A 24936-nucleotide genomic window follows, 5' to 3' on the forward strand; every position below is an offset into this window, starting at 1 on the left:
CCATAATATCATTAAGGTGAGGCCATCTTCCACCAATGTGGAGCAGGTTTAGTCAAAATTTAACTTGTTCTAGATTTGATGATGGACCTCTCTAAAATTAATTGTGCTGGACCGCAGGCAATAGATATAATCGATGATTTGTTCTGCACTCAAAACCTTTTCAGGCCACTACCAAATTTCTGGAGGATCCTAAGATAAGTCAGTATCATCTAAATGCTAAGGAAAGTCTTCCAAAGAGAATTCCTTGAGCACAGGGATTATCTTTTATATTCCTATTCCTAGCATCTAGCACAATGCCTGTTACACATAGTGAGAGCATAATAAATACTTGTTAATGGATGGATTGTTTATTGACTTCAGTAGAGTGTACTTTCCTATTAACCTTTGTAAAAAAAAAATATGCCCCCCCCAAATTAGAACTTTTCTCTTTCCCAGTTTATACATGATAATCCTTTTATTTATTTATATATTTATTTTTAAGTTGATTGCTATTAAGAGGGAAGTAAAGAGAATTTTAAAGCGCTATTGGAAGAAAAAGATTCAAAGAAAGTTTAGAATCTTTGATGCTGGGGAGTAGGATGTTGATAACTGACAACATAGGAAAGTCAGGGCTGTTCAAGTCTTATTTTGTATATTTTCTCTATCAATGAGAATGGCCTTACTGGTCATTAGAAATGACTGAACAAAAATAATTGACCGTAAGAGAGCACTTACTAATCCTTGGATAAGATCTTACCTAACTTGGTAAATCTGACCTAAATAAAAATGCTACTAGATATGATTGCTGAGTCACTATTACTGATATTTGAAAGGTCATGGAAAGGAGAGGGACCACAAGATTGGAGGTCAAATAAAGTTATGAATTTAATAAAATAGTTCCATAACTCTGTATTTACTTATATATTGAACTTGACAGATTCTGGAAAAGTGTCAGACAGATAATAAAAAGAAAAAAAAATGGCTATAGTGATGAAAACCACTTGGGCTTCTAAGACCTTTAGTTAACTGTGCAGAACTCCATGATCATGATCTCTAGCTTTCTGCTTATATTGTGCTTTATTAATTATGCTATATCAAGCAGCAGGAATGTGTGATCCCAAGTGTGACAAGTATTGGAAGACTATTATAATTCAAGTCCCTGTCACAGCTAAAAAGCAGAGATGTAGAGTTCTCTAATAATAATACACCCACATACAAATATATTAATATATTATACAGTAGCATATAAGCACATATGTAGTATGTAGTAGAATATATATACATATATATATATAGAAATATGTATATATAAATATATATATATATACACACACACATATATATATATATATATATATATATATATATATATATATATATATATATATATATATATATATATATATATAGCTGTGTGTATATATAAAGATAGTTGATATTTAGCCAACAAATAACTGCTTCATTATCTCCTAGATGGAAATCACCAAACTTGCCTCTGCTTGCTCTGACAACTGCAGTGTCAACCCTGGGGAATGGAGGTGGTACCAAGAGATAGATATCAGCATTCCTCATAGGACAAGAAATTGCTTTTTAATGACAGGGTCCAGTTCTAACCTCTATGGGGAGACATATACCTATAGTATATTTCTATAAAATCAGGGATTTCCCCTTTCTATGTCTTTATTATCTAGCATCCTTTTTCTTCAGATTATCTTTCTTTGAAAATTTCTGATTCTTTCTCTTTTATTTTTTTAAGGAACTTTTTCTTCTCTGATAATCAGGAGAGAAGAGAGGGTGATCTAGTGTTTTCACTGTCTCTCTGGCAAGAGCAACTATCTCTGCAGACTGAGCAATTATTGAGCCCTAGAGAAAATAAGCAAGGTACATAATTCAGAGCTTTGAAAAATTCCCCTGGAATTCCATACTTGCTGAATGCAAGAACCTCAGGTAATTGTCATTCTTACTTTCTTTCTTATTTTTCTTACTTTTCATGACTTTTCATGACTCATTCTCATGCCAGTAAAGTCTGGGAGCTATACTTTTCAATGAGCTCTGTTAGTGAGTTGTTGGGGCCTTTAAAAGAACCTTTTATTTATTTATAGCCTGCTTTTGACCTTTTGTTGTGACATAACTAAGCTTACTCCTGTGCTATTGACTGTCAATTAGAAAAGTCTTGCCATGGCCCAATGCAAACACAAATTGCCCTCAGGTATTATCAGTAAGGTGCTCTCAAGATTTAATCAAAGACATAGATGATGTCTTAGGAGGCCATACTTGCCCATTCTGCATATGAAAAGAGGTGGTAGGGGAAGCAAACACTTGAACTCCATCAGAATCTCAAAATGTATTCAAGTTAAAATGATGACTTGATTGGAAAAAAATAAAATATAATCCAAATAAATATGAAGTACTATAGTTGGATTCAAAAAAATCAATGTCACAAGAACAGAATGTGAGAATCATAATTAAATAATAATTCTTATGCAAATTTTGGAGTTTTAATAGGTTACAAAGTCAACATGATACAGTAGTATGATAAAATAGCTTTAAAAAATTGATTCTACCCTGTTACATTTAAAGAGAGTGAGAGAAATGAGATAGATGATCTGAGAAAATGGGGAAAAGAAGCTTGTGGGCTGAGACTTATATCAGTATTTTTGTGAATTTTAAAACCTGAAATAAAGAAGATGAATTAGATTTTTTTTTTTTAATTTTTGTGGATATCCTCCACATGATATGTCTTAAAGGGGAATCAGTTGTTTTGCAAAGTAATAAGGCTCCCTCCCCGAATATGTTCAAGCAGAAGGTGTATAGTCACTACTTGGAAATCTAGGAGGTAATTTTGGTCAGATATGTGTTGGACAGATGATTTCTGAGGTTGCCCCCAACTTTAAATTTTTGGTTAAATAGAAATGCATTACTACTCTCTGTGCAGCTTCTTATATTTTCTTTTTCCTTTCTGACAATAATATCATATTCTAACTTCCCCTTTGCTACTTTCTGACCATAGCACTCTTTGTTCCCAACCTAAATGCTTACAACTGCCCTTGTTGAACTATTTATTTTAACACTTGCAATCACTAGAACATAAGGTTTATAAAGGGCAATGGAAGCATAATATACTGTAAAGAAAACCTGACTTGGAATTTAAAAGCATAGTTCCAAATTGAGTCCATCAATTAATAAGTATTTATTAAGCACCTACTATGTGCCAGATATTATACCAAGCACAGAAACTGCAAATGCAAAAGACTCTTCTCTCAGAGGGCTCACTGCCTAAAGATGGAAACAACATGAGAGTAATTATATACAAAGAAAATGTACAGAATATACCAAAAATCTTAGTGAAGTTTTAAATTACTCAAGTTTAGAACTGCACTAAGACTTTTTGGATGCCCTCTATAAGAAAATAAATTGGAGACAATCTACAGAAGAAAGTCACTAGCATCAGTGTGAAGGAATCCAGGGAAACCAGAGAGTACAGATGAGAGGAGAAAGAAAATTTCAGGGATGAGAGAGTCAGAAAAAAATGTGCAGACTCAGGAAATGGGGTTTCTTTTACATTGAACAGTATTGCTGGATAAGATAATACCCAATGAGGATCAAGACATAAAAAAACTGAAAAGGAAGGAGAGGGCCAGGTTATGACAGGTTTTGGATGTCAGATTACATTTGATACTGGAAATGATAGGGAATCACTGGAGTTTATTATATGGGGCAGGAGAGATGGCCAGAATTCATTGGCGCTAATGAGATCAAAGTAGTACAGAGGAAGAAAATAAGAAAAAAATAAAGAAGAACCTCTGGTATATCCATAGATAGTAAGCATAACCATAAGAATAGCAAACAGCTACATTTCCAATAACTATGGACTGCAAGAGAAAGACAAATAAAGGAGGAGAAGCATAAGGGGGTGGCTTCATGAAAACCTACAGGAAAATATCAACTATTAAACATCAAGAGTGATTATCAAGGAGGAGAAGTTAACACAGAATATCAAAACTGCTAAGAGATCAAAAAGAATGAGGACTGAGGAAAGGCCATTGAATTTGGTGATTAAGTGAAGAGGGGTAGAGATAGAGAAAAAGAGCAGTTTCAGGTGATGGATCAGGTTGAAAGACTTCAGAAAGAGAGAGAGAGAAGAAAGAAAGTAGAGGCACCAAATATCAATGACTTTCTTTAAGAGTTTAGCTACAAGAGAGGAAATACAAGATTGGGGGGGGAAGAATAGATCAAGTTAGGGTTTTTGGAAGATGAAAGAGTCATGGGTATTTTAGGAGCTAGTAGAGATTCAGGCAGTGGACAAGAAAAGAAAGAAAAAACACAAAACAAAACATTAGTAAGGTGTATAGTGTTCTGGTCAGTTTTCTGGAGGTCTCTGGACCAGCCTTTGTTTCAGTTGAGTAATCACCACAGGAATAGCCAGGTGTTAAAGTGCAAATTCTTCACAGTCTAGTTTCCTCGCCTGGGGCTTGGACTAACTTTCTTGAGGTCCTCTAGAATGTGTCTTGGTTTCTGTGGGGGAGGCAGGAGGACCACCACCATCACCACCACCACCATGGTCTCTGTTTTGAAGTCTGTCTCAGTCTGAGACCTTGTGCTCCAGCCTCTAGCCACCACAAAGGTGGGAAATAGAATGAATATCTCTGGCTGAGTTTTTCCCAGCTTATATTTAGTATACTGAGTATAAATCAGTCATTATATCACGAGGAAACCATTATTTATTGTAAGATTAAATCAATCATACTGAATTAGAAAACTATTGATCACCATGCTAAACTAGATAACCATTGTCTTGTCAATTTCACTGACTTAACACTTTGTTTCAAGTAGAGTTCTGGCCCATAACAAAGGTGAGCAACCTACTATTAAGATGAGGTAGAATGCAATCACTGTTGCTTGGAAAGGTATCCTTGGTAAAGAAAAGGGCTACCTCTTCAGGAAGAAACATTGGAGGGAGGTGTATAAATGACATGAGATTAGAAACTTCAAAATATTTTTCCCAATAAAAAGGGCTTTCAGCTGATATTGGGGGGAGGGAGCCAAGAGGGATTTGAGGAGGGAAGAAGATGTTTGGAAGAAATACTATGCTGAAATAAGATAGTGAATTGAATGGTGTAAAAAGATTGTTTTGTCACATCAAAACCCCAGTTGCGATTATGTCGCACATATTTATACTGTCAGAAAGGTTTCATGATTGTCACATATAATATTCTGGTTGGTTTTCTGGAGGTCTTGGGAGCAACCTTCATTTCAGTTCAGTAATCACCACAAGTGCAGCCAGGTGTTAAGTTTCAAATCCTTTATTATCTCCTTCACAATCTAGTTTCCTTGCCTGGGGCCCTGGCCAGCTTTGTGGAGAGTCTTTCAGACCATCCTTGGTCTCAGTGGGGGGAGCAGGAGGACAGGCCCTCCACCACAAGACTGATGAAGATGGAAATGAATCTCTCTGAGTTTGAGGACTTGCTACCACCTCCAGTCCAATTGTCTTCTCTGGCTCTGACTCTGGCTAAGTTTGTCAGAGCTTATAAGCTCTCTTATAATTACATTATCATAGGTGTGAATCTTGTACAACTATATTAAATATTAAGTACATGTACTAAACTAGAGAACTATTAATCACCATGCTAAAGTAGATAACAATTGTCTTTATCAATTTCACTGACTTAATACCTTGGTAAGAATTCTTGTTTCAAATTCAGAGTTCTGGCCCATAATAGTCACATTCAACAATATGTGAGTAGCAGTGAAAGCAGCAGATGATGAGACCAATCCAAGAATGAAATTTAGGAGGGCAAGTTCAGTAATAAAATGATGGATCAAGAATCTAAAGAAAAAGAACAGGTTAGAGTTGAACTGTTTGACCAAGCAGTCAGGAGAGAGAAGGTCTGAGGATGTAGTAAATGAAGAGATGATAGCTAGGGAAAGAACTGAGAGTCAAAAGATTGGAGGTTGTAGTCAAGACCAAGGATAGGTTTGGGAGTTGCAAGGCAATGAAAGAGATGGAATGATAATAGATTGTAATCAGGTAAAAGAATTTCAGAGTACATGAACATGGAAATGTTCCTGAAAAGGAAGAAAGAGTGATGGAAATTGAGGAAAAGCCTAGAAGTGTCCATGGACAGCATGGAGTATTCCAATTGTCCCACCACAATAAGCGATTCAAAGAATTATGAATAAAATGTAACTAGAGCTGGAAAGGGCAGTCAGGGAAGCTCTGAATCAGGAGGAAGTCAAGTCTCGGTGAGTGCAAAAAGGTGGAAGGAAAGAGAAGGGGAAAATGTTAAGATGAAAGCAAGATGGTTACTAATAAAACCCATTCTAAAGAGCACAGTGGAAGGGATGAATAGCTTTAGAATGGGGTGTTGGTTGGATTCAGGATGGGGGTGAGTTGAGAGGGATGGGAATAAACGAACTTATAGTATGGGACAGAGAAGACCACTTTTTTATTTCTGTGACTTTTATCAAGTCACAATTTCCATGAATCATTTTTTTTTTTTCTGAAAAGTGAGGTCTGGAGATGGGAAGTTTTTAAGATTCTTTCTAAAGCTAAAAGATTGTCACATTGCTCTGTTTTTTTGTTGTTGTGAATTCATTTTAGTCCTGTCCTACTCTTTGTAGGACCCCATTTAGGGTTTTCTTGGCAAAGGCACTAGAATGGTTTGGCATTTCCTTTTTCAGCTCATTTTGCAGATGAGGAAAGTGAGGAAAACAAGTTTAAATAACTTGCTCAGGGTTACATAGCTAGCAAGTGCCTGAAACCACATTTGAACTCAGGAAAGTGAATCTTCTTGACTTCAAGTCCAGTTACTCTATCCACTGTTGCTTACTTACCACTGTGCTGAAGTGACGTGAAAATCATTATAGGGTTTTTTTTGTTTGTTTGTTTCTGGTAATAGTTTAATTTTGTTTATTCTTATATTTAATTACTTCAATAAAGATATAAATAGGAAATGAAAAAAAAAGGGGGGGATCCAGTTAAGTCTTCTTATTTCCTACCAGCTTTGTTGCTTTTGGATTTATTAGGACTTCTTTGAATTTCATCTATTTCCACCTTCCCAACCTTATTTTTTATCTTCCTTTTGTGTGTTGTCCTTCCCCATTAGATTATAATGGGGGAATAGATTATAAATTTCAAGATCCTCTTGAGATTAGGGACTGTTTTTTGAAAAACAAAAAACAAGAAAAAACTTGTATTTGTATTCCCAAAACTAAATAGTCCTGGTACATAGTAGGTATTTACAAAATGTTTGTTGACTGAATATTTGGCTTCAGTAATCTCATTAAAATAAGAGTTAACTTTGGCAGAATGGATAGGGCACAGGACCTGAAGTCAGGAAGATGAATTTAAATCCAGCCTCAGACACTTACTCTGAACATGTCACTTAATCTCTGTTAATCTCCACTTTCTCATCTATTAATATGGGATAATAATAGCATCTAACTCCCCCGGTTGTTGTGAGGATCAAATGAAGTATTTATGAAGAGCTTGACATACAATAGTTGCTATACAAATGTTAGTTATTAATGTCATTATTGTTATTATGAGATAGAACACATAGCTGAGAATTAATGAGTCTGACAGGTAGAAGTTTAAGGATAGACACTAGGAGATAGAAGTTTAAGGACAGATTCTTTTGTTGGCATACCTCTGAAGAGCATATTGCTAACTAGTAAGAGTGATTGGTGCATGGGGCAAACTTTATAAATACATTTGAAAATAGCTAATATTAGCAACTGCACAAATGTATTTTTGAATAAATTTTTGAACAGTTCAGTTGGAAAGAGAGAGAGAGATAGCAGAATATATAAAGTCATAGGAAAAGAATGTCTAGGATATTAGTACCCATGAAGAACCATTGCTGGGATAGACAGGAAGCACTGTCAGGAAAGAGTTCAGCTGCTCTGCAGCCACTAAGAGGAGGGAACACTTCATCTGGTAGCATCTCACTTTACCTATTATTTTAACTACTTATCTTACTAATTCAGTGCTAAATCAAATCATTTCTAAGATGCTGAAAGAGTTTCAGTGGTATTAGCACTATCTATTTTTGATGCCTTGGGACAAGTCTCATTAATCTAATCATAGTTATATTTCTATCAGGGAAGGGGAAAAAGCTATTCAACCAAAGTGAGGTTAATCAACATGAATTTATAGTAGACCCAGTAAACATAATCTAGCTCTTTTTCTAATACCATTCTGTTGTGAGAGATGAGAAAGAGTATGGTAGTTTTTAATCTAGTATTGGGTACTGATGGGATAGGTAAGAATTGGAGGTCAAGGAAGTAAATGTAAATATATAATTGAAATGACTAATCGTGAGGCTCAGTGGCATAAAAGGAAGGAGAAATTAGAAAGAAGATCTGAATTGGAAGAAGAGGAAGGGAGGAAGGATTGTGAGGTATGTGGAAGGGGGTGTGGAGTTTCAATGATGATGAAGAACAGATTTCATAGGAATGGGAAAAGGCAAAGATCAGAAGATTGGACTCGGAGGTCTAGAACTACTTGAGATAAATGATATTTGGGGAAATTTAGAATTCTCTCCTTCTTCTAAAGTCCTGTTATTAAAAAGTTTGATTTCTTGAAGGACATTACTGATAATGAAATTGCATTAACTCTCCTCTATCTTAGTTAGACCCCACCCAACCTTACCAGGAATTTAATCTGAGGTGGGGAAACCCACTGTGGTCTACTTAAGCCTAGGTGGATTCAAATTCCATCACTCTCAGCCCCTTATTGTATGTCTAATGGTATATAAACTGTAAGTCCCACCACCATGAGGATCTTTCATCTAAGAGAAACAACCAAATGATCCATCCTTTTATTAATAACCAGCTAGCCTTATTTATAAAATGATTAAATTACCCAGAAATTTTGTCTCTGGAGCCTTTTTTTATTATCACATAGTTTCATCCCTCCATAAAGCCTTCTTTCTCTTGCCACCTTAGCCCACAAATGACCTCTCCTTCTTCTGGATATCTATGACATTTATCTGCACTGGTCATTTGAGAATTTATCATATGGTTCACTCTATCATGAACTTGTCTTTTCATATGTATTCATATTATCTCCCTAGCTAGGTTATGAATCTCTTGAAAGAAATCTAATCCTTGCACACATCCCTGCCCAATACCACCTAAGATAGTGCTTTGTATATAATAATTGTTCTGTAAATAGTTGAAACTCAATGAATAAAACATTTCTCTAAAAATGGACTCATTATCATCTCTTTGTAGCCCATTCCTGGACATTATTACTCTTGTATTCTATAAATTCTTTGAATCCAGTTGATATTGTTCCTGCTTTAGGGACTTTTATTTTTGGAAAATAGAATTGATACTTGGATAATCCTATTTTTTTAACCTATTAGAATTCTACTTACACATCTATAAAATAGAAGTGTGTGGGATGGGTGTATAGCTAAGACCCCCTTTCCCAAATTAACTAATCAGAGACATCTTCATGTACAAAAAGAAGTGTTTATTTAATCCCTGCAGGAAGAGGCCCTGACACACACCTGGGAGCCATCCAAACTCCAGCCATGTGCCCTTGTAACCTGGCCAGCTTCTGGCTTGTCCAGGATTTAAAAGCAAAAGACCTGAGCCTTCTCATTGGATAGACTAAAAGGATGTAACCATCTTTGACCAATAGTCACCAATGGTCTGAAACTTCAATTTCCTGTATCCCAGAGTTCAAGGTTCATCCCTGCAGAAATCATGTGACTCCCCAGGGTCCCTCCTGGACCCAGAGTCCCAGCTCTGGGAACAAGGATCATGTGATTCTGCCTCAGGAAAGAGACCCACCCCAAGTACAAACTGTTTCCTCCTTATCTAAAAACCCATTGAATTCTATTCAAATTCTAACCCTGGCTGAAACTCAAACTCCACCCATGGGCCCCTTCACATTGTCCATAGCCCCCCTATTATAAAAAGGGCCAAACTGGAGTCCACTCTTTACAGAGGTCCCAAACATCCTTACGGCAGCCATGTCAAGGATTTCTGCCCACTGGAACTGTGGTTCTGGTGCCCTTTTATCTCTACCCTAAACTTTACTAACTAAACTTTACTTCCAAACCCCATAATAAACCTCTTTTATCAATCTAGGTTTTCAGGTCTGTAAATTCCTTTACTGGGGACTCTTGAACTGCTACTAGACCTCATTTAACTCTGTATCCTTGCGCTGGATTCCACAGGGGTTGCAGGGGAGCTCTATTTGACTCCCTGTACCCGAACCTGCCACTAGACCTCAATTAAACCTAATTTCATTTAGATGCCCCTTATCTAGTTCTCATCACAATCAGTCCCTTTCAGAAGGATTGATTGCTAAATTGATATACCATGAACTTGTGAATCTTCGACCTTGAGGTGTTCATTGAAATCTACCCATATCTTTTTCCCACTATCTTATCCACACATAGAGAGACAGAAAGTACCAGGAGACAAGGTGAGCCAAAATGATCTGAATAGAGGTTAGTTGACATGTCTATGAGTCTAAAGCACACAAAATTGCTTGATCCTTTGTTTCATCTTAGCCTTGGTTGATCCTGGCTTTTCAGAGCTTCAGGAATGATGACATGCATTACATACAAACCAGAAAGAGACAGAGGACAAAGATGAGTTATGCCTCAGGAGCAAGGTCTGGGAAGGGACTAGGCAGAATAAAAACAACAACAAAAATCACTCTACAGTAAAGGGTTCATAGATTTGTGGATTAAGATTAGACTGAAATAAATTTAGCATTTTAATTGATATTTATGCTTCTGGAACTGGGAGAAAAGAGGATAGTGACCTTTATCTTGGACAGGTAACTGGCCAAACTGCTGTGCATTTTACTGTATTCTTTCAGGCTAGTCACTTTACCTTCTTTTAGTTGACATTTCCTCATCTATAAAATGAGGGTGATGATCATAATTTTAGAATTCATCTTGCAGAATTGTTTGGGGGAAATGCTATGTGATATGATTATCATTCATTTACAAGAATGATAAAGAGTGTCTATTTTCATGCAGTGTTTCAATGGGAAAACAAAAGAATATCCATGTAGTTAAATTGAGCCCTTGTTTTAATGCAAATGGGAAACAAGAGAAAAGAGCAAAGTCTCCTTCTCTGGTATGAGTGTGCCTATGACAGTAATAAGAATCCTTTGGATTTCACACCAGGAATGTTTGCTGGACATAAGATCTAAGGTAGTTTAAAATACAGAAGCAGTCAACTCTTGAACAAGGGGGTAAGCAATTCTTTTTTTTTAATAACAAAAACAATTTTATTTACTATTTGTGAATACATCGCAAGACTTAATTTTTTTTTCAAAAAATACCTTCTCTCAAAAACAAAAACCTGGTCAATAGCCAGAATCTGCTGGTTAATCATGAATTTATTTCCTCCTAAGAGAATCCATTTGAGGTGTAATGGCAGTATACTACACATATTTGGGAATCAAATCAATGTAAAGTATTGATGATTCCAATTGTTTCAGTCAATCAGAAACCATTTGATTCAAGCTGTCAGTATTCTAATGGAAATGAGATTGGCCTCTAAAAATAGAGTAGGTCTGTTCCTTAATATATAGAATCCTTTAATCAATTGTCTATATATTTATATTATCTAATATTTCTAGCACATTATCTAGTGTCATCTAGCATATATTTCTATTACACTTATTTTGACTATATGGTATATAATATGCTCAAAATTCATTATAAATGTTTCTTCTCTGCATATATTTGTATATTATAAAAAAGAAAACTATTTCAAACTTTAAAAATACAGATGATTTTCTATGTGCTGCTAAACACTGTGTCACTGATGAGTCTCCACTGTTTGCTTAGCCTTTGTTTTGTTATTTTTTACATTGTTTTTAAGGGGAAAATGACAATTTTCTTAAAAATCGGATTTTAGAGAACATATTCCCAGCAAGAAGCTTGGTTTTAAAATTGCTGGATTTACAATTAATGACTATGTAGACAACAGAAAGATAAGATTCATTGTTTCTCAAGTTATAGGCAAAAGCTTCACTTTACTCCTTGTTCTTTCTGAGTCTTTTGTCTCAGAGCACCATAGAAATGCTTAAAGTTCTGAACTGTGATTTAGTCTATCAGAACTCTAAAGCAAGGAAAAGAAATAATAATAAATCTGCATTGCCTGATTTTTTTTTAGCTGCTACAAAGGGACTACAACTTACTTCTCAAAGTACCACTGTCCTCCTTTCCAGATAAAATTCTAGCACATTTCCTCACCACTTCATAAAGCAGTCCATTGTATTTAAAAACATGATAAAATTGGCTTCTTTATTTACATGAAGCCATCTCCTTGCTTCTGCTTCAGAGGCAGAACCACAGAAGATTATCATGTTACCAAACATAGGAGAGTGAGATAGTATTTCAAGAAAATGAGTTAAATTTTTTCCCTTCACGATAAGATTCATTTTCATCGTATAAAGCACAAAAATGTCAGCATGGATTTTATTCAACCCACACCATTCAAAATAGTTTAAAAAAATAATGAGCAAAGTCAGAGAATCAATCACTTCAGTGAAGATGCAGTGTACCATAGGCTATGAGTCATGACAACATTTGGCTGATGCTTACATTTTCTTTTATATGAAGCAACAAGGACAATCAAAATTGCTTTTTCCATTAACTACTGGAAAGTGGAAATACACTTGGCTTCCTATTTGTAATAATCAGGCATTCCAAGAATCTCTTTCTACACTTTGGTTAAAAATCAATTCACCACGGCAAGAAATGAAAATCAAGGCTGTTGCCTGCAGCTGATCCATGAACATTACAGATGGCAGTGACAGTCACTTGTGCAAAATAAGGCGCAATTGAGCTCCACATCAACTAAAACAAGAAGAAAAAAGAAATACATTGAAATAAAATTTAAAAAAACAAAAAACAAAAACAAAGGCTCCATTCTGCCCTTGGGTACTACAAACACAAGGCATACTGAAGTCAAATTATGTGGTAAATGTACAGTGTGGGATAAAATATCTTAATGAAATTGTGGAAGATAATTTGTCTAGATTTCATGGTCAAAAAAAAATCTATGATTTGAGGATTTTTTCTTTTTTCCAAAAAGCAAATCACATTTTAATTATGTTTTTTTTTTTCTTCCACTTGATAAATTTATCATGGAAGGAGAAGGTTATGATGGGTTTTTTGTTTCTTTTTAAACTTGCACAAATTCAACGGCATACTTCAAAATGATAGTGTAACATTTCATATTCACATGTTACATTTAAATAAAGTTTATTTAAAAAATTATATTAAATACAGACTAACAGAATATTCATAATATATTTTACAGAGAAAAATAGCCATGTCTTTATTTTAGAAACATGAATCTTTAAAAAGTTCTTTGAGATTTTTTTTTATAAAACATTTTACCCGTGAAGACTTTCCCATCAGACCTGTTTAAAGAAAAGCTTAAAATTTTAAATTCCTTATTTTTTTTCTTTTTATATCTTAAAAAGTGTACACTCTATAAATTCTTTAAAATAACACACAGTATCTTTTGGGATCAAATGGGTCACAGGCTGTTTTTTTGTTCTTGTTGTTTTTAAAGTCAGTGGAGACTCCCTGAATCTTTTCTGAAGTGCCTTTTTCTCTGTCTCTGAGGATCAATAGTGCAGATTTACATGGGAATTCAGACCTCCCTCAGTGTTGTAGAGAAGGCAAGGAGGAAGGCAGGAGCAATGGCAGGCACAGCTGCAGTGTCCATAGAGTCTAAAATAAAATCCCCTAAATCATTAAGAGAAGGCAGAACTTGTGAAACTCCAATGTGGTCCATGCCTTCTCCCAACTACTCCAAAGGTCTCTGATGGGTGAATTCTGTGGCCATACAGAGATTCCATAGGAGTTGGCATCTGGCACCTATTTATTCTCCAAGTTGTAGCAGTGGGCATCTCCTTTCCCTTTGGCATCATATCCAGGGAGTGGTTGTCCATATTTATCCACACACCAGCAGAAACCCCTCTTCCTTCCTTTGGATGGGCGGCACTATAGAAGAAAACATAGAGGTCAGGAGGTAGCCTCTTCTCCCTAGCACCATGATCTTAGAAGTTTCTGACCATTCTCTGATCCTGTTTGCAGAGGCAGGGGTGGAAGATGTAAGGTCACTATTAATATCTCAAGATCATTAAGCATCTAATTAATGCAGGACAAAAATTATGACTCAGAAGATGACATATAAAGATGAGATAATCTCTTAAATTTCATGCCTCTAAGCTGTATTTATAGCACAGTACATTGTTCAACGTCCATTCAGAAAAAACTGAATTTGTGTTTTTGGGGAAACGAAGAACTGACTATCTTAAGTTACAGTGCTCTACAAAGGCATTTTGCTGTAATTGGCAAAAGTTAGAGCACATGGTTCTAAATCCTGGTTCTGTAATTTACTGTGTTGGACAAGCAATTTAATCTCTCTGAAAATTTCTCATTTATTTTCTCATCTAAAAAAAAATTAGAAAGTTGGATTAGACAGCTTCTGGAGTCTCTTCTAGCTTTAATTCTATGATTCTGGGAAGCAATAATCCCTCTGCTGGCTTCTATTTGCTCATGCTGTGATGTGGTAACAAAAAAAAAAAAAGAAAAAAAGAAAAAGAAAGAAAAAGTTCATCCATTATTATTTTGATTTTGAAAGCTGAAGGCAGGCATCTGTTTACTCAATATTGTAGCTTATTTTTGTTAAGGGATCTCACAGGCCATCTAATCCAAAGTACCTAATCAAAAAGCTTTTTTTTTTTATAATATTGCTAAAAAGAAATCACCTAGAATCCACTTGAATCCTTTGGCTAAATGAAAGCCTGCTCTCTGCTCAGGCAATCTATTCCACTTTTACACAGTTTTCATTATTGGGAAGTTTTTTTTTTTTTTTTTTTTAAACCAGGATTCTAAACTTCCTTGTGTGTACCTTTAACCATGATCCTATGACAGACCATGGGACAGACCTAATCCCTTTGCTAGATGTTAGTCTTTCACATGCTTGAGAATCACTTTTACATTCTCCTGGAATCTTCTCCTCTCCTCCTAGCTAAATATGCTCTGTTCCTTGGAACTATTCTCTTTGAAGGAGAAAAATCTTAGACTTATCTTTTTCCAGTTGCTAGACTCATTAGATCATGACATATAATTTCCCATTAATAATGTAGGCCATGTTAGGATGGCATATGGATGACTAAATTGTTCTGAAGGAAACTAATCTTGGTTGCTATTTCTAATGCAATTTTACATAATTTTAAGCAAAATTTTACATAGGAACAAAGTAGCCAAGGAATAATCCAGGAAGGGTAGGAGACCATAATATAGGTAATAAAATCCCTTTCATGACTAGTCTGTGTATTGTTTTATCTTTACATTATTTAAACACTTAGAAAACATGTGCTAGTTCCTTTACTGTGGTGTGGATGATACTAATACCTTTGTGACTATATATTTAAAATTCAACAAAATGCTTTTCTGCCCAAGCCCCAGTTCCCACTCCTGTCAAAGAACAATATTAGCTGCTTATTGTTTTTTGTTTTTGGTTTTTTTTTTTCAGCTGTGTTTGACTTTGAGTGGCTCTATTTGGGCTTTTCTGGCAAAGATACTGAAATAGTTTGACCTTTTCCAATTCACTTTATAGATAAGAAAAATGAAACAAACAGGGTGAAAGACTTGTGCAGGGTCATGACAGTAGTATTTGATGCCAGAATTGACTTCAGGAAGATGAATTTTCCTCATTTCAGGCCCAGGACTCTATCTACTCTGTCATCTAGCTGTCTATGATATTAATGACAACTTATTTAGCTAAAATTCACATTTAAAAATTGATGGGGTTTTTTTCCTCCAAAGGAAAAAAAAATAAGTTGAATCTTAAGAGCATGAACCTGTCCTCTTTATTCAGAGCGCCAAAGTCATGCTTTTAAATATATAATTTAGAACAGGAATTTTAAAGATTCAATCCCCTGCTTTAGAGATAAGAAAATTGAATTTCAAAAAAAAGGTAAATGATATGCAAGGTCATACAAGTAATACATAATAGGTAGCTTTCAAGCCTGATTTTACAGCTAATCCCAATAATTACTTTTTCCACAATGACAGTAAATATGTCCATATCATTGGAAAGCTCTGAAAAAGTTCCAAGTTGTAAGAAGAAGACAGATCTAAACCAATTGTTAGGAGATAAGCCAAAAACAAACATACAAATAAGAACCCCAAATTAGATACTTTAAGAGAAGTAAAGTATTTCCACAGAATCTGAAATGAACTTGAGATATCATTATGACATCAAGCTTTTTTGAATATCAAATGAAGAAATGGTAGTACTTGTAGCGAGAAGTCTGGGAAGTAAAAGTTCATGAAGGTTATCTCTTATCACTCACTTGCTTCTTCTTATAGAATCCTTTCTTGTCACAATTTGGAATATGAATCCCTCTTGGGCTCAAGACATTAAGAAACTTCAGATGGTTCAGTGTGTCTTCCATTTCTCTGCGGCATGGCCCCTATTGGTTATTTGATGAATAGAAAAAAAAAATATATATATATATATATATCATAAGTTCTTTCCCTCTAGTAGTTTAGAATAAATCACTAATTAAAAAAAATATGGACAATAATTTCATTAATGTAATAGCTTTAAATTCTCATAAAGGCAGGTCCTATTGAATTTTTTTTTGCATCATTCTCTTTTTCCTTCTGTCTACCCTGAATTTTGTCAAGAGATATACAGAGGGCTTCTGCTTCTGAGTCCCTATGGGCTCAGTTATTTCCACTTAAGGATTAGTTATGAATGCCATCTGGCATGAAAGCACCTGAAAATAGGAACTTCATGTTTATATCCTTGTATAAACACATACACTTTCACCACTACATTCATTTCCCACTTCTGAGAAGAAATCCAAGAAGGATGTTTATTTGTGGTACAACCATAATAATAACAGCAACAACAATATACATACTGTCATCATGTTTGCAAAGTGTTTCTGGAATCATCACCTTATTTTAGCTTGACAACAATGCTGGAAAGGGTTTATTAATGTTATTATTTAAATTACGGATGAGTATTAATTTTTGATAACTAAAGGTAATTATTATAAATCTCTTTTGAAAATGAAACTGATTAAAGTGGAATTCTAATTAGTGTACTCTTCCCTTAGTGTTTCCCATTTCCATTCTACCAGTTCTTCAAAGTCTAGCTCTAAAACCATATCCTATGACTTAAGATATTCCTGCTTCCTGCAACTAGAAATAGTGTATCTTCCCCTGAACTATATTGTTTGCATCCCTCTGGCTCTTAGGATAGTCTACATTGTCTCTTCTTCATCATCTTCTTTTTTTTTTTTTTTTAATTAATTATAGTTTTTATTTACCAGATATATGCAAGGGCAATTTCACAGCATTGACAATTGCCAAACCTTTTGTTCCAATCTTTCCCCTCCTTCCGCCTCCCCACTCCCCCACATGGCAGGTTGACCAATACATGTTAAATATGTTAAATTATAAATTAAATACAATATATGTATACATGTTCAAACAGTTGTTTTGCTGTACAAAAAGAACCAGACTTTGAAATAGTATACTACATGGTCTCTTAATGACAAAATTTGCATCTTATTGATCCTTATATACTTTTCAGCACTTATTATCTCAGTCTTAAAAGCTCAATATGTATTTCCTGAATGAATGAGCAGGTTCCAGATAGGTAAAAGAGGCAGGGTAAGTTTTCAAAAGACATCACTTTTTTAAGTAGTTCTATCCTTTAGTAAATTTGTCATGGTAACAATTTAATCTACCACATGTTTCCCATTCTGTCTTTGCATAGATTCCAGATGGTATCGTTCCATTTTTACAGATTATAAATGTGGCTTATTGAGCAGAAATGGGGGTTATTAATACTCCTGACAACTAATACTAAATCTCAGCTACAGAGTGTTTTCTTTCTCCCCCTCCCCCCCGTCACTGTTAAACACTTCAAATATTAATTTCCAATGTAACTAGTAACAAGAAAAAAAAAATACTTGGTAATGAACATTTTGGATGATGTATGTCAAGAGCCAATATACAAATTTTCACCTCTTATTGTCCACTGAGTGAGGGAGGGGAGGAGCATGTAGGAGAAAGAGGATAAATTCAGAATCCTTACATATTCAGTCTCCTGTTTGGATTCAGAGGAGAAGTTCTGTGTGTCTGTGCTTTGTGACTCATACTCCATTTTGTAGCGCTGAGTGTCTTTGGCTTGTCCTTTCCTGATGATGTCAAGTTTGGTGTGGTGTGAATGGAATTTGGAATCAGATACCCGGGGAACACTAGGAATTGCCTGGTTCTCCATGCTGCTGGTGTTCCGGTCTTCTTCTTCATCACTGGCATTTCCTTGAAAGAGACCAAACAAAAAAGTAGAATACAATGTTCATTATTAACCCAAGTGCAACAATTGAATTTCTGTTCCATAAAGAGATATTGCTTATCTTAAATGCTAGGAGAAGGTAAACGCTACAGGACTATTGATTGTTGAGGTATTTAAAAGGCAGTGAGCTTAGTGGATAGACAGTTGGTCTTGAAGAGAGGAAGACCTAAGTTTTAAGTTCTGTCTCCAACCCATGGTGGCTCTGTGTCCAAGGGAAGTCATTTAAACTCTCAGAGCTCTAGGGTAGTGGTGTCAAACTCAAATAGAAATAGATTCCCCAAAACTACACAAATTAGTCTTATTTATGTTGTATTATTGTATTTTTATTTATTTTGTTAAACAATCCCAATTTCATTTAAATATAATATGCTATATTGCAGAGTTTGGGGTACTGAAAATTTGATGTTTCTGGTGCAGGCAATTCTTGAAGCCCTTCTGTTGAAAACAGAATTGTCAATCTAAATTGGTAGGAACTTCTCATGTCAATGAAATTATAGATTTAGAGTCTATCCTTAATCTTGAGACTAATGACTTAAATTTTATTTTTAAAAATGTCCTAAAACTACTAGTCACTTTGGTTTTAGGAGCTGTTAAAACTCATATTTCAAAATGAATTTATTTCTTAATTGATGAGGGGGGAAGGGGGAAGAATCTCTTTTTACACAGTCAGAGGAGTTTGTTTTGCTTTTTGTCATTTTCCACCAGAAGGGGGCAGATATCATCTGTCATCATCTCTAGAATCTGGACCTCAATCAGAAATCTGTTAGCAACATTACCAATGCAAATTCCCAAGTATCTAAACACAGAAAGTTATTTCAAAGGCCCATTCAATCATCAAATGGATTAGGTGAACTGAATTACTATCTACAAAATATGATACTTCAAGTATCCCTTGATATCTCCAAGGTTACAAAGAAACAGCAGCTGGTAGAGTAGAGAAAGGCTAAGGTTTTCAGTTAGAGTATCTAAATTCTAGCCTTAATTATTGTATTCACCACCTGGGTGAGAGTGGGCCGGTCATTTAGGTGCTTTTAAGACTTCCATATTTTTATTTTTTTGCTAATTTAAATGAGTGGAGTGGTTTAAAGTCCTCTAAGATTTCCTCTTACTCAAAATCTCATGTTTCAGCTCTTTAATGGAGAATATTAAATGTGTGATTTTTACATTTTGAAAGAAATGTGCACAATAAGTTCTGATTTTAAAATATGATTTAAATTCCAGGATGTATATATGTATATAATACCATTGTGATTCTCACTGTTATGGGATTACTACTTCAGGCACCATGGCTAAAGGGAAATCGGTCACAATTTCCGACTTGGAGCTTCTGGGCAGGCACCCAGTACTGAAGTCTCTGTGGGGGCCAATAATAATAATAATATAAAAGAATGACATTCCTGAGATTCAGTGTGTGTTTTTTTTAACCACACGGGGACCAAATTTGAAGAAAAAAAAACCAGGACACAAGGTGCCTAGTCATAGAGAGAGTTGTCTTTTGAGTCAGAAGACATGGATTTAAGTCTCTGCTATTTCTTTAGCATCCTTTTATAGGCAAGTCAATCTCTTACCATCTATGGGCTTCAGATTCTAAATCTGTAAAATGGGTCTAATACCTATTATATCTGTTTCCTAGACTTGCTAGAGATAATGTAAACTGAAAAGTTTATGTATAAATGTAAAGCCTTATTGCACAAAATACAACCTATTGCTTAAGATTTTTCAGACAACTTTGAAACTTGCTCTCTGGTCAATGGTATCTAAATTTGTGTTTGTGGCTTAAGGAGATTTTTGAACTACTGTAGAAATTATTTATCACAGAATACATCTCTTTGATATTTTCTTATAATTGTTATTTATGCTTTTCAAATTGTTATTTAATTTTTATATGTCTTCTCTCCCTAAGAATGCACAGACCTGAGGGCTACTTAAAGGGGCTAATCAGAGTCCTTTATTTCATTATTTTAGTGCAGAGCAGGTACTCAATAGATCTTTGATGTGACTTCATATCCTTTCCCCTTACAAGAAATTAAAAGAAAATTAAGACTGGAAAAACTGATTTAGTGAACCTTGTGAAGCAAGAATTGCCCCTCCCCCCAAGATTACAGAGTTTCATTGGTTGATGTATTCCTAATATGAAGTTGAAAAATGTGTGTCACAATGTCTGTGTTCTTTTGATAGGACATATAGTTACTTTTTTGATATTTTTCCAGATGTTTTAAGAAGTCACCTAGATCTTTTTTTTTTAAACAATCACAGTACCCAAAATTACTACAACCACCTATATAATTTTTAAAATCTCAACAAATATTCATTCTATATTTTAGTCAATTAAAAAAAATAAACACATATTCAGTTATATCCTCAATAACCCTACTCTTAGCAATCAATACCCATCACCAAAAAAGAAAATGATTTTCACTTGAGAGCATCTTGCTAGACTGGGAGAGCTAGCTTCATATCTTACCTCTTGTATTTTGTGATATTACAGTGACCTTATGTAATTGATGGATTCCAAGTCCCAATTTCCTAATATGTAAAGTAATAATGACCATTATAATATCTTCCTTGAAAGGTTGTTATAGAAATAAAAATGAGAGAATGTGTGCAAAATGCTTTGCAAAACTTTTATGGATTGTTTAAGGCAGCTATTGTTACTCTTATTTGATTTAAAATAGTGATTTCATCTGTTGAGGCTACTCCCAGTGAGTAAATTCCCTTCACTAACATGGATCATCAAGAGGGCAATTTAAAGCCGTTGGGAGTTACTAGGGGCACTGACAAGTTAAATAACTTGCCCAGCCAATATGTGTTATAGGAGAGACTTGGACCTCGATTTTACTGACTCTGAGCCAACCTTCTATCCATTATTCTACGTTGCCTCTCCATTTATTATTACCGAATGTAACTCTTCTGTCTCTGTGGTCATAAAAAGAAGTCTCAATTCCCCTGTTCCCTATATAGTCAATTACCAAAACACATATTCAAGTCATACTGATGTTGATGATGAGTATTATTGGCGTCTGGCTTCACAGGGATAGTGTAAAAACTTTTTCCCCCATAATTACAGTAAGGAGAATGCTCATCGGGGACTTGGAATTCAGCCTAAAAATCTGCCCGGTCCGTTAAAAAAAATAAAAATAAAATAACGCGCTACTCCAGACAGAGTCATTGCGTGTTTGCCGCGGGCTCAAGAGACCTGCCAGCAGTACATCTTTCTTCGCCAAACCCTAGCCTACTCTTCACTTCCTTTTTCAAGTTCATCCCGAATCCCCCCCCCCTCAAATCCCGTCCACCCCACCCCCATTCCCTCCTCCCCGGAGCAAATTGCAGAATGGATGTGCTTATAGAGTTGCTTCTAGATCGCCTCTCTTTATCCTTCCCCCCAACTGAGATAGTGGAATTGGTTTTGCAGCTAAACCAGGCAGGAGGAGCTTATTTTAAGCCTCTGGTTTCTCGAGCCAGGGACGTTTTCCCCGCAGTGCTCCCCCATTTCAAGCAACCTGAAGGATTCTCTAGCATGCACCTCTCTCACCTTTCTCCCATTCATTTTCACCCACGTCAGGCAGAAGAGAGGAAACCCAGGCTTCCCTGAAAGTTGGAGGCTTTGGGGAGACTACGGTGAATCGCCTTCTTCGGGAATTTCCCCTCAAAATCACCTAAGATGCACGCAATTTCAGACGCCTCAACAGTTTGCCCTTCTCTTCCGCACTTATTCCGAACATATTCCGTTCAGGATATTTCCTCTCTCCACCCATCATTCCCCTTTTCCTCCTCACAGCGTCCTTTTTTCGTGGTGAGCAGCTTCCAAGAAAATTGTTGGCTCTAAATCATGAGCTCCCGCCCCCGAAAAAATTGCATCAGGTTTCATCCCCAGGTCTCTCAATTAGCAGAACAGCTTGTCATCCTCAAAGCCCTGAATCGAGATTGCCAAGCTCCGAATATAGTTCTCTACTGGAACTAAGTCACTAGAAGGACTCCAGGACTCAGTTTCCTCCGCTGTAAAACGAGGAGATTGGGCCGAACGCAGTCTAAGGTCCCTTTCAGGTTTAACTTTTGCAAACGCATGGCAAACCCTCTTGCCTCAGGCTTGTTTTCCTCCATCCCTCCCTCTGATGCTCTCACGGGTTCTTACCTGTAGCATGTGGTCCTTGCATCAGAAACGCCTTCAGCTTGCTGGCGGTCACATTGGTACAGAGGCCCCGGCCATCTAAGAGCGCTTGCAAAGGTCTGGGCTCTCCTGGCTGGGGCTGGCAGCTGAGACCTGCTCCACAGCGCTCAGTGTACACGCCGCACGGGTTGCCCTCCTGCAGGGCGCAGGTCAGGCAGCATCCGCAGCCCGGCTCGCGCACCAGCTCAGCGCACTCTGACACCAGAGGCTTGCACTGCTCTAGAGCCCGCGTGTCGCATGGCTCGCAGCGGACCACCGGCCCCACGGCCACAGCCAGCCGGCTCAGCAGCGCCAGTGCAGCTGCTGCCGCTGCCCAGAGCAAGTAAAGCTTGGACACCATAGCAACCATCAGAGGGGAGGGCTAAAGACAACGTTGTAGAGGCGGCAACGAGAGAGGGAGCGAGGGAGAGAGAAAGAGAGAGAGGGGAGATAAGGGGGAGGGTTGGGAAATAGACGGACACACAGGGCACCCCCTAAACCTGGGAGAGAGCAAGAATCTCTTTGCAGGAACTCCTCCGCAACTCTTCCTCTATAATAATCGTGTTATTATATACCGATACAATAAAACCAGTAGTAAAGAGCCAATTTTGGTTCGCAACTTCTCAAGTTACAACCAGCCCTTTAAACCTTCCTAAATCTATTCCTTCTACTACTAGCTCCTTCCTTCCCACTCTGTCTCTCTCCCCAACAGGGGGGAAAACCGCAAGAAATAGATAAGCTAGAATCAGAAGATCTGCTGCAAAACTGAATGCTGATAGAAAAAAAAATGCTATTTTAAAAAGGAAATAAAATAAAATAAGGAAACAACGTTCCCTATTTTATTCTCTTTGTAGGCTGCTGCTCCCCGTAATTCTTTCCTCCCATCTGTTCTCTCATTCGGCTGAAGTCTTGCCTATATAGAGACCCAGCGTAGGACACGCCCCGGAACATGAATAATGAATAACTGAAGAGCTTGTTAAAGGGGAGTGACTAAGAAACTCAGGTTTTGGTTCTGAAAGTCCCGTAACCCTGGGCTAGAGCTTCCTTTGAGTTCAAGTGCGTTTCTTAGAAACTCTCCTTTAAGGAGATGCACGGGATGCGTCTTTTAAAGATGCATCATGTGTCTCTTGTTTCAAGGAAAAAGTTTCTCAATATTTCTCCTTTTTTGGCACCTTGAGGTATATTATACGAGGACTAGATGGGAGTTGTCCTTCTGGATTTCTGTCTTCAAACCTATGCACTTTGGCACTGAATGAAAGTACAGACGACCTGGGAGGCGTGTGGCGTGTGCCCTCTCAGCACACACGCACCCGCGCGCACGCATACACACATACATGCACATACACGCATGGAGTGAGGTTTCCAGCAAAATACTTTGGAAAGAATTCACATTTCACATGACATGCAATTCGTTAACAAAAATTGGAAAAAAATCTGTCGTCCCCCTCTTTTTCCGCACCACACCCCTCTTCCCATATTTCCAGCTCCCTCTCCGTCCCCAGCACTTCCACATGATACTGTTCTAACTGACACATTCGCCTTACTTCCTGGCTTTTTCTAGCTTTAAGACAGAACTCTTTGTTGAACTGAATGGACAGAGGAGCAGCTACGCAAAAGAAGCTACTAGCCACAGACCCAAAGCTCACCCTTGGCGAATAATTAGAAAAGAAGTGTTTACACACTTGACATTTTGAACCAGTATAGGTCTGTTTTAAAATCTTTTAACCAGAAAAAAGAATTAAAACAACAACAAAAAAAAAAAAAAAAAAAAAAAAACCCTTTTAATTCGAATGCATAATATGGATTTTTGCTAATGCTACTTAAAAAAAAAAAAAAGACTGTGCATGTGAAGTTAGGAGACAAGGTCTTTTACAGGGTCCTACTGATCCAAATGCAACTCCTGATTTAATCAATATTAATTAATGTTGACACAGCTTTAGACATGAATAGAATTCATTTGAACACGTATATATGACCTGCTTTCAATTCAAGAAATTATGCAAATAAGTGAAAGCATTCTTTTCTCACCTTTCTTGTCCTGAAATCTCAAGGATATGATGTATTATTTTTAGTGCTAAAAAGGGGAAATAGTGCAATTGAACTTGGTTAGCAAGCATTTTCTTATATGCAGGAATCAGATCCTCTTTGTTACCTCGTGTAAGTAGTGCCTTATTTATTTATTTTTTTTAAATAAAAAGGACTTTAATCATGCCAAGTAATTATCAACTAAATAGTTGCCATTCTAGTCTTTTAAATCACATTTTTTTTAAACTTTAACTTCTAAATGCCATTATCCTGCTCTTTACTCATTCTTTTCTAAGGTTTTAGAACCTGATTAAAATTCAAGTTCGTTGGAGAAATTAAAAATATCTATCTATCTATCATCTGTAAATGTTTTAAATGAGAAAACCCATATAACTCACATC

At 36.4% G+C, this 24936-nt stretch overlaps 1 protein-coding gene across 1 annotated transcript; it reads right to left on the bottom strand.

Moving 5' to 3' along the window:
- Positions 1 to 13212: 13212 nt before the first annotated feature.
- Positions 13213 to 23406, bottom strand: IGFBP3 (insulin like growth factor binding protein 3). Its single transcript, XM_074283573.1, has 4 exons — positions 22496 to 23406; positions 18103 to 18329; positions 16343 to 16462; positions 13213 to 13979 (listed from the first exon to the last, which is right to left on the bottom strand). The coding sequence occupies exons 1-4, from the start codon at positions 22878 to 22880 to the stop codon at positions 13854 to 13856; spliced, it is 858 nt and encodes a 285-aa protein (XP_074139674.1). The 5' UTR covers positions 22881 to 23406; the 3' UTR covers positions 13213 to 13853.
- Between the last annotated feature and the right edge of the window lie 1530 nt (positions 23407 to 24936).

This window comes from Sminthopsis crassicaudata, chromosome 1 (genome assembly GCF_048593235.1).
Source record: "Sminthopsis crassicaudata isolate SCR6 chromosome 1, ASM4859323v1, whole genome shotgun sequence".
In the NCBI taxonomy this organism is placed as follows: Eukaryota; Metazoa; Chordata; class Mammalia; order Dasyuromorphia; family Dasyuridae; genus Sminthopsis; species Sminthopsis crassicaudata.